Genomic DNA, 10,135 nt, shown 5'->3' with positions numbered 1-10,135 from the left:
TTAAAAAAATTAAAAATAAAAAAATAAAAAGATAAAAAGATATATACAATCAAGTCAAACTTAATCAGTTTACACTACTAGATAAGTTAAACCACGAGTCCCCGGCAACGGCGTCAAAAACTTGTTAAGTCTCTAGTAAGTGTACCAGATCGTTATCGAGTAATATAAACAGGTAAGTCCGAGTATCGTTTTCCCAAAGGACTCTTAGGCCTTAATTTTCATGTAACCTAATCGCGTAAGACTTGAGAAGAGAATAAATTTGGTGGTTATATGCAAAGAACAAAAATAAACATGCAATGCAGTTGATTCAATTGGTTTTGAGAAACTATGGATGAATGGTATTTATTGTTGGTGTTTACAATTTCATCTTATCCACTCTCATATATTTACTCTTCTTATTTACTTCACTTACTTATCTAATTGCCATGCACACTTTCTTATTTACCCTTAACCCAATCCCTTGGTGAAAAGAGCTTATTATTAATTACCGACTTGCTATCCCTAGCCTCCCCTAGTAACCAATAATGCAATGCGATCGGAAGCAACTACAATTGACCATCCTACCCCTATCCCTAGGCGATATTGGCATAATCAAGGAATTTCCCACCAGTTCATGACATTACCGTACGTCCCCATATCGATAAAGACAAACATCTTTTACTGAATGAGTTAAACAATAAAATCATTGAGCACAGATGAGAATCCAACAATTGATAAACAAGTATATGACAAGCATATGAAATAAATAAGAATTTGAATATATGAGAGTTTGAAAAGATTACATTGCTCCTCAACAACAAAGGGTTTAGTTCACCATAATCATGGTGAAACTAAATGAAAATATTGAAAGAATGGAAGAAATAACCCTAAACTTGGTTGGTTGGAGANTAAGCATCCAAGGAACCTCCTCCAAGGTGTGGAATAGCTCTGGAAATTTCTCTCTGCCAAAAGAATCCCCTTCTAATTCGCATTGGGGCTATATATAAGCCCAAAAAGATAACAGATAGATTACAGAAAGATTTATGGAATCTAGCTAAAAAAACAGACAACTGCTCAGGCGCCTAAATTCACCGCTCAGCGGTTTGCTTCTTGCCGCTTTTAACGCTCAGCGGTCAGTTTTGCCGCTGAGCGGTTTCCCTCTAATCGCTCTGAGCGCTCAGTGGACCATTCTAGCGCTCAGCGGCTTGCTTGACCCTTCTTTTCATCATTTTACTCCTTCTTTCATGGGTCTAAGTTCACCTTACTTCACTTCCATCTTTAATTCATCTAAACACCCTGCAAAATAATGCAAAATAATGCAAAACAAGCATAATATCGCTAAAACCAACTTTTGACTGTCACAAGACACAACTAAGTGTTTTACTTGATTTAAAGCTCATTCTAAGCCATAAAGGGTGTGTTTTACTATCAAATTTAAGTATGAAAATAATGGTCTTTAGACCGTTATCAAGCTTCTGCATCCAAAATCCGCCTCCGAGGGGTGAAGAGTGTGTTTCTGCGTCTCCTTCTGTGAAAAGATAGACTCTCTGGTTCGTAAAAATCAATATATAGTTCATTAAAATCAACAGAAATTGGTTCAGGCCCACGAAACTGGTGCTTAGCTCTGGGTTACCGCTCAACAGTAGGTGCGGCACTCAAGAGTGACGCTCAACGTTGACGCCCAGGCGTTTGACAGAGAATTTACTGAAGAGGCCACCGCTTAACGGTGGAGTAGCGCTAAGCGGTGGGCGCGATACTCAATTTCCCCCCTTAGTGTTGGTGCTTAAGCGTTTGGCAGAGATCTTCACAACAAGGCTGGCGCTCAATGGTGTATTAGTGCTCAACGATGGCTGCGATTGCTCAATGGTGTATTAGTGCTCAACGATAGTTGCGATTCTTCCTTTGTGCATTTTTCCATCTTTTCTTGAGTCCAACTCTTTCCTACTTCAACTTCCTTCATTCAATTCATGTTAAATCCTACCAAAACAAGGAAAACCAAACATAATACCACTAAAATCATATTTGACTCTCTTATTCTTTAACTTAAGCAAAATGCATGATTTCAAACTAGTTTATAAGTTATAAAGAGTGTGTTTAGTGTCAAATTTAAGTATAAAAATAACGGTTTTTGAACCGTTATCATATATCATATGTAATAAACTTGTTATATTTTATAATAATTATTTTAAAAGTTATATATATATATATATATATATATATATATATATCAATGAAATTTGTCAAATATTTTTATATACTTTAACATTTCAAATATGGTGACATCTAAAAAATATATCACTTGTTAATATTCATTTGTAGTATGAATACATAGTTATTAATCTCTTAATTAAATAAATTAAAACTAAATAAGTACTTTTAATCTTTAACATGAGAAAACTTAAAGCAATTCTAGAAAGTAAAAAAAGTAAAAATAAAAAAAGTAGTTTAATTTCCAGTCTTATCCTATGATAAACTTTAACAACAATAAGATGTGGTATGCCCTGTTGGGCACATGCCAGGAAGGGTGGTGCAACTCTGCCCATGAAAAATGGAAGCCTGTCAGCTCCTTCTTCAACAGTTTCTTACAACCAGAATATCGACTTCTGCACCAAAAAACTAAAATACCTTTCTTCTCATTCAGTCTTATAACTTCATATAATAATCTATCTGCAACAATACACACCTGCAATTTCTCACACTGAAACAACAGTAGTTCTGAAAAATACTAAAATATATTAATTTAAAATGAATTATATCATATATCTTTAACAAATAAAAATAATAACATATAATATGAGATTTGTTCTTGGAGCATGATAGCCACATCTTTTTCTGACACCACTGTCCCTTATCATTTCTCCAATGGATATACAGCTTGTCACTGCCAAGTGGCATCATCCTCCATGAAACTTCAGATAGCACCCACCATGTGCTTCAAGCTTTAGATTTCCTTTCATTTTAAATATGCATATCCAAACCCTGATAAGCAAATAAAAATAAAATTTCAAAGTGTTGTTTCAGAAAATTTTGAAAAATTAATTTCTGTATGAATTACTTTAAATTTTTAAAAAATATTTTTAAATTCTTTTTTTCTTTTCTACAAGTATGAAATAAAATAAATAAATAAATAGATTTATTCTGTTTGATATGTTAAACCCATTTATGTAGAAGAAGAGACCACAATTATTTACGTTACTGCTACGCATAATGATTATGATTATGATGTGAAGTAAACGTCAAATTGATTCTTGAAAAATCAAATAATCCGTGTTACCAACATATAATACTATAAAAACATGTTTTAATTCATGAAAATATAATTTAATTAATATGTGTAATCATTGAACAATCACAACATGTATTATAAACCTTTTGTTGTATTTTTAAAGTAATTAAAATTTATTTTAAAGATGATATTTAAAATTTAAGTACTTTTGATTATATAAAATTTGTGATTTTATGATAGTATAAGAAACTTCAGTCCATGCAAATTCAAGTTTTTTTTTTTAATTCTTAAAATTTAATAATATTTTCTTTTTGACCAAATCTGTTGAATTTTCTTATGATTTTATTTTTATTTCTAATAGCCGTCAACTGGTCCCATGTTCATTTATTCCATGTAGCAATGTTTTTCTCGCAGTTGAGAAGCACAAGCACCATTTTACCTTAGGAATTGTGTGTTCTGTTTCTCTCTCTGTGTGTGCTGATGTCACTGTCTTTATTGCTGTTAAAAACTCTTCTATATACTTTGTTCTCACAGTTGTAGAGACAGAGAAAGAGAGAACAAACGAGGTGCCTCTGTTTCTAGCTTGTAGAAACCTTCTAAGTTCAGCAAGTCAGAAAAGAAAAAAAAAAAAAAAAAACCAGCCTTTGCCCTTAGCTCAGGTGGAGTTCTTCTTTTTCTGCTACTTCTCTTTATGTTGAAAATAATGGTAATGATTAAAATGAATCATGGGGTTCTTTATTTTTGCATGAAAGTGAAAAAAGTTTCATCATTTCCTATGTTTTCAAAGTGTGCTTTTTGTTATGGAAAGCTGTTTTTCTGAGTTTGGGTTTGTTTATGAGGCTAGCAGAGTCAGTTCAGCTTCCTGTCTCAAAATATGCTCAATTTGTTGGGTTTAATGTTTTGTTTAGATTCTTGTTTTTCATCGGTTTTTGTTTCTCTGGGTTTGTAAATGTGCTCGTACTTTCTAACTATGGCCGAGAGTTGAATTTTCCTTTTTGGGAGCTTGGGAATTGAATTTTTTGGTGATTTATTTATTCAGAGTTCAGAATGGCAAAAACCAGTCATGGTTCCATTTCATTGGTTTGCTTGTTCACTCTTCTTCTAGTAAAGTTCCAAACATGACCCACTCAAAGTCTTTCTCTTTCTATTCCTTTTATTATTTTTCATTTTAAATATTTGTTTATGCTTATTTGATTATTCAGTTTGCTGGTACAGATTATTTTATTATGCTTTTAAAGGGTGTGTTTGCATAAGGAGTCAAAATCTGCCACTCAAAAGGGTCTTTGCTTATGATTTTTCTATTATATTACAAAATCACTCAAAAGGGTCTTTGGTTATGATTTTCTATTCTACACAAAATCTAAAGTTCTTTTCTTTTTGTGCCAACAGATAACCGATTTGCTTAGCCATGGACAACAGTGTTCCTGATTGGAATTTTGGGAGTGATTCCTGCATCACCAACAATGAAAAGAAGCCTATCGGGTGTGTGGAATTTATTTCTGTCAAAGCAGAATACTGTTCTTGTCCCAATTTAACTCTTCTTAAATTGTAACAATCCATGTGATGTGGTCAAATTCTACAGGGTGGACCAAGAACTTGTGGAGCTTCTGTGGCAAAATGGTCAGGTAGTGTTGCACAGCCAAACACATAGAAAACCAGGTGTGAATTCGATCACACCGAGACCTCTTCACAGGGCTTTTCAATCAACATTAAGGACTAGTGAGCCATTTGGGAACTCAAGTAACTTGATTCAAGATGATGAGACAGTCTCATGGATCCAATACCCTCTTGAGGATCCATTGGAACAAGAATTCTGTTCAAACCTTTTATCTGAATTGCCACAGTGTGATGTTGAGTCCTATAAGCAAATCAAGCCATTTGAAGAGGCAAAGTTTACCAAATTGGATGCTTCTGGTGCCCCCCATGTGCTTGTAAGTTCACAATCACCTACTATGAAATCCTCCTCTTTTCAGGAACTCTCAGGAATTCCTATACCTGCTCCAAGATTCCATGTTTCTGATTCACCTCAGAAAAATAATAATGACTTGGGTGGTGGACCATGTAAGGTCCAAAACTTCTCTCACTTTTCACCTACCCTTAATGTTTCTTCAGCATTGCCTAATGGGCGTTTTAGAGACAAAATCACTGGTAACATGTCAAAAAATGAGGTTAGAGAGTGCTCATTGATGACAGTTGGATCAAGTTACTGTGGTAGCAATCACATGACCCAAGATCCAGATGCAAGCAGGGCATCAAGCAATGGTGTTTGGACTACTGCTTTATCTGTTGACCCTGAAGCTGTCAGAGATGATGTGCCAAGAACAATTCCTCTGTGTGAGAAAGGGAAATCAGAGATGCTTGAACCAACTGCTACTTCATCTTCTGGTGGCTCAGGTAGTAGTCTAGGAAAAACTTGTTCCTTATCCACCAGAAACCAGAGCCAAAAAAGAAAAACAATAGACGTGGAAGAATCTGAGGATCATAGTGAGGTGAAGCTGCACTCTCTGCAGTTATTATCTTCATGATTAGATTCTTTTATTCTTTGACACACTGAGCTGCATCTTTATGTGTAATAGGACACAGAACTTAAATCACCAGTTGGCAACAAGACATCTCAACGGACAGGGTCGGCTAGAAGGAACCGTGCTGCTGAAGTGCATAATCTATCAGAAAGGGTGGGAATTTTAGCACATTTCTTGTGAAGTTAATTTTTGTAAACTTTGTTCTTACAAGTGCCAGTGTTGTTTTGTTGAAGCAGAGAAGGAGAGATAGGATCAATGAGAAGATGAAAGCATTGCAACAACTCATACCTCACAGTAGCAAGGTTAGTTATAATAATGAACGTGGAATCTACTGTCATAACTTGTTCTTTGGAAATGCATTCAGAGTCAGATAAAGCTGCAATTGTGATTCTCTGACTGCTCCGTTTAAAGTGACACAGTCAACACAGAATGTGTGAAATTTGCTTTATAAAAAGAAGAAAGAAGGAATTTGTTGATTTTTTAAGGAAAATGAAAATCACTTCTGTTGAGAGCCTTATTTAGCATAAAACAATTGGATCAGATTTGGACAAAAAAAATTGAATGAAGCAATCAAGTGAAGAAGACAAAATTCAAGTACTTAGATATTGATTCTCCACTTTATATGATCTTATCATATTGTCTTGAAAACTAAGTAAGGAATGTATCTGCAGACAGACAAAGCATCAATGTTGGAAGAGGCAATAGAATATTTGAAATCACTTCAGTTACAACTCCAGGTAAATGTGCCACACAATATCTTGCTTATGAAATTTGTCTTACATTACTAACAAATGAAATAAACAATTTTGTTCTTGGTGCTAGCTAATGTGGATGGGATCTGGCATGGCACCGATGATGTTTCCAGGAATTCAACACTATATGTCTCAAATGGGTATGGGAATGGCTACTTCTCCTTTCCCTCCCATTCAAAATCCAATGCAATTACCACGAGTACCTCTTGATCATCCTGTATCTTCATCTCAGACACCAAACCAGACATTGATGTGTCAAAATCCTATTTTGGGTGCCTTTAATTACCAAAATCAAATGCAAAATCCAGCTCTTTCAGAGCAATATGCACGTTACATGGGCTATCATCTTATGCAAAATGCTTCTCAGGTAACAGGTTTCTTTCAAGAGAAAGTTATTTCTCTTTTTCCCTCCTAAAACCCCTTATGTGTTCTTCATAAGCTTCCCATGGTTTACCTATTGAAACTAATTTTCCCTGTTTTTCACTTTTGTCTTGAAGCCAATCAATGTATTTAGATATGGTCCCCAGGCAGTACAACATAGTCAAACAATGATTACACCCAGCAACAGCAGTGGAAACATGAGTGGAGCAGCAAATATTGATGAGACTGTGAGTGGCAAAATGGGTAAGCCATTTGCATAGTTCTCATTGCTTTGATGAACATCAACAGGAGCATACCACATCAATTATATGGAGAAGTTACACATTTTTCCTGTCGGTAATAAGATGGTGACAAGCAGATGTTAACTTGTCACCTTGTACATTGTAGACACCCACAGAACCTTTTTCTACAACAGTCACCAGTTCTTTATATGGAATAACCTGCATGAATAGTCCTTGCTCCATAACTTATTCAAACTCCTTGTGTTTGATAGCATTCTTCACTTGCATATATGATTTTTTCTGTTGCATAACTCTGATTGGCTGCAAAAGTTGTTCTCATTTTCTCTGCTATATTCATAGTATATGTCAGGCTTATATGATAGAACTTCTACCGAGTAATTAATTTCAGTACTGCATCAATACAAAATATGTCAACAAAATTTCATGGCATTCTACAGTTTTTCACTTCTTTTTATTCCTATATTTTATAGAAAAATGATTTTACCTTGAGAATTCTGATACTATAATTTTCATTAACTGTTCTTACTTGTCATTGTTCACAGGTTAATTAGTTTAGAAGAAAGCTTACGAGAACCTACGGCATAACTAACAAGATAATTGCAAGATGATAGAAGCCCTTGTATGCTTTCACAGTATGTCTGCCTGTTTATATATATATATATACACACACACATATGTAGTTACTTATATACGAATCTATTGTACAATATTGGTCAAACCAAAAGCAACAAGAATGGGGTAAAATTAAAAAAAGAAAAGTTGATATCTAGAGGTGATTGGTTACCTTATGAAAAATTAGTACCTTCCATACAGTGATATAATAAATTAATTGTAAAAAGAAAAAATAGTTTTGGTAAAAGTGACTGTCTACCTTTGAAGTAATACAGTTGCTCTTTTCTCATCAAGCACAATTCCTTTATTAATTGCTTGGACATTTGGTAGATGAAAAGGGTCCTTTTTTTTATTATAGATGGAACATAACATATCTGTGTGGATTTTTTTATTGTGCTGATGTGCAAAGGCAGGGCTATAATTTGTAGTATGTGAGCCATTCATTGTTTAAAATGTAATAATTAGTTGCTATGAAAGGACTTAAATTAAGATGCATCCCTAGCCTATAGCATGCTACCTTTTGATGGAGAAGATTTATTCAACTAGATTAGGTCATCTTTTTTTCCTTGTTTTTCAATAGCTTACATTATGTTCTAGCCTCCTAGAGTGCTTGCATGACCAAAGCACAAGATTTTACCAAAATAAACATGTTGGGTGAGCATGCATAAGCCTGAAAAGGTTAGCTGATGCATGATTAGTTGCTACTTTAGTCTTTCCTTCTCTCAACTACAAATAACTTCCTCGTGGTTTCTCTGCTGTCATCAAAAGTAATTAATTATTCACAGGTGGAAATGGAAGGCTTAACTTAACAATTTTTAGCTTTTTTTTTTTCTTTATTTTTATTTTTATTTTTTACATGTCCTGAAAAAAAGGAAAAATGTCATGAAAATTGAATATGTACCCTCCACTTTTGTTTGTGATGGCTTTATCTTTAGTCAAGCTAAAAATAAATGTTGTTGCTGTGGTCCCCTGCATCAAAACTAAAGGTAGTCAACTAACTGCTAAAATTTGGATACCACTAAGTATATGTACACCAAGTTGTTTTGTTTATCTTTCCATGGGACCTCAAAAATAGACACTTGCTGAATCCATGAGCTATTTCTGCAAATGGGGTCCCCCTCCTCAATCAGAATGCCATGAAAACTAAGCAACTCACACTTTAAAAAAACCCTTGGTCATGGTTTTGTTACATATCATAATCCACACTTTATGACTCCATTTGCACACAATTCTCCTCCAATTTGCTATGTTCCTTCATCATCACCTTTCTTTTTCTCCTTTCCAGGTTCTTCCACCTTTAACTAAATAGCAGCCAGCATCTGATATATGATATGATATGATCCTTAATTGAAGGGTTTGCATTGGATGGGGGAATCAACCCTGATAAAGCTCCAAATTTGTGTAGTGTGCTTGCCATGCAATTTGTGTTGTCTAATGAAGAGTTTGAGAAAATTTGTAGTAGACAGGTCCTTCATTATGGGCCAGTTTTGTTCTCAGCTTCTGTGTCCCATCAGGTAGAGCATTCTGCACTGTTTGTAGATCTGAGAAAGTAACATGATAGAGCTAATTTTTTTTTTGCAATCATTGTGTCTCAACTCAACTTCTCTTGAGAACAACTATTCTGCTCAATGACATCAACTATGGAATATATAACATTGTGCATCATATCTCTCTCTCTATCTCTCTCTCTTCACTAAAAACAATTCATGTCAGTTGAATGTTTCACTTGCTTCACTAACAAACAACTCACATCACCATAACAAACCACTAAACTTGTCTCTGATGATAACAATACTCTCAAAACTATTTGTGCTGTTGAATGCAACCAAGACATTTAATTCTATTACTGTCCCAAAATTACTGTATTCAAGGTTGTTTTTGCACATAATAGTAATAATAATATGTTATTTGTTGAAGCAATTTTACTGAAATACAATTATTTAATTTATTGAAGGTAAATTAAAAATAAAAGTTAATAGTTCACTGAAAACTAAAACCATAAGTCAAAGTTTGTTTTAGTTTTTTTAAGATTAAGTAATTCGTTGTACACAATTTTTTTCCCTCAGATTTTTTTATTTGATGAAATTGTGTGGGGTCCACTCGAACATTAAGATAACACGCGTCATCTAAAAACTTTATTTATCATCCAATAGCTAAACAACATAAAACTATTACTATTATTAGACTAACCAACAATCATGTAACCTTATATTAATTTAAATTTTAATTAGGTTTTAAGCATTTGATCAATTTAAATATCTTTAATTAAAAAAAATTAAATATGGAATGTTTAAAATATGAATTTATTTTTAATTGAATATTTTATTGCTAATTTTGTGATTTGATGAGAGTATTTGTTTTCTTTATTAAATTGGTCTTATTTACTCTATCTAATGAGAAGAAAAAAATTAAAATAAAATA

General features: G+C 33.8%; 1 protein-coding gene across 5 annotated transcripts; it reads left to right on the top strand.

Moving 5' to 3' along the window:
• Window positions 1-3,614: 3,614 nt before the first annotated feature.
• LOC106778791 (transcription factor PIF4) lies at window positions 3,615-9,379 on the top strand. Of its 5 annotated transcripts, XR_001377108.2 has the most exons (10): window positions 3,616-3,911; window positions 4,595-4,687; window positions 4,788-5,694; window positions 5,782-5,880; window positions 5,964-6,029; window positions 6,399-6,464; window positions 6,550-6,846; window positions 6,977-7,103; window positions 7,645-7,734; window positions 9,000-9,379. XR_001377108.2 is itself a non-coding variant. In XM_014666784.2 (9 exons), the coding sequence occupies exons 2-9, from the start codon at window positions 4,614-4,616 to the stop codon at window positions 9,017-9,019; spliced, it is 1,656 nt and encodes a 551-aa protein (XP_014522270.1). In that variant the 5' UTR covers window positions 3,615-3,864; window positions 4,595-4,613; the 3' UTR covers window positions 9,020-9,379. The 5 variants fall into 5 exon arrangements, 4 of the variants coding, with proteins under 4 accessions (XP_014522270.1, XP_014522269.1, XP_014522272.1 ...); XM_014666784.2 differs by lacking the exon at window positions 7,645-7,734 and having other exon boundaries at window positions 3,615-3,864; XM_014666783.2 differs by lacking the exon at window positions 7,645-7,734 and having other exon boundaries at window positions 3,615-3,911.
• Window positions 9,380-10,135: the final 756 nt, after the last annotated feature.

The sequence above is a fragment of the Vigna radiata genome, unplaced genomic scaffold, assembly GCF_000741045.1.
Source record: "Vigna radiata var. radiata cultivar VC1973A unplaced genomic scaffold, Vradiata_ver6 scaffold_189, whole genome shotgun sequence".
NCBI classification, from domain to species: Eukaryota; Viridiplantae; Streptophyta; class Magnoliopsida; order Fabales; family Fabaceae; genus Vigna; species Vigna radiata.
This window is presented reverse-complemented; position numbering and strand designations above follow the sequence as displayed.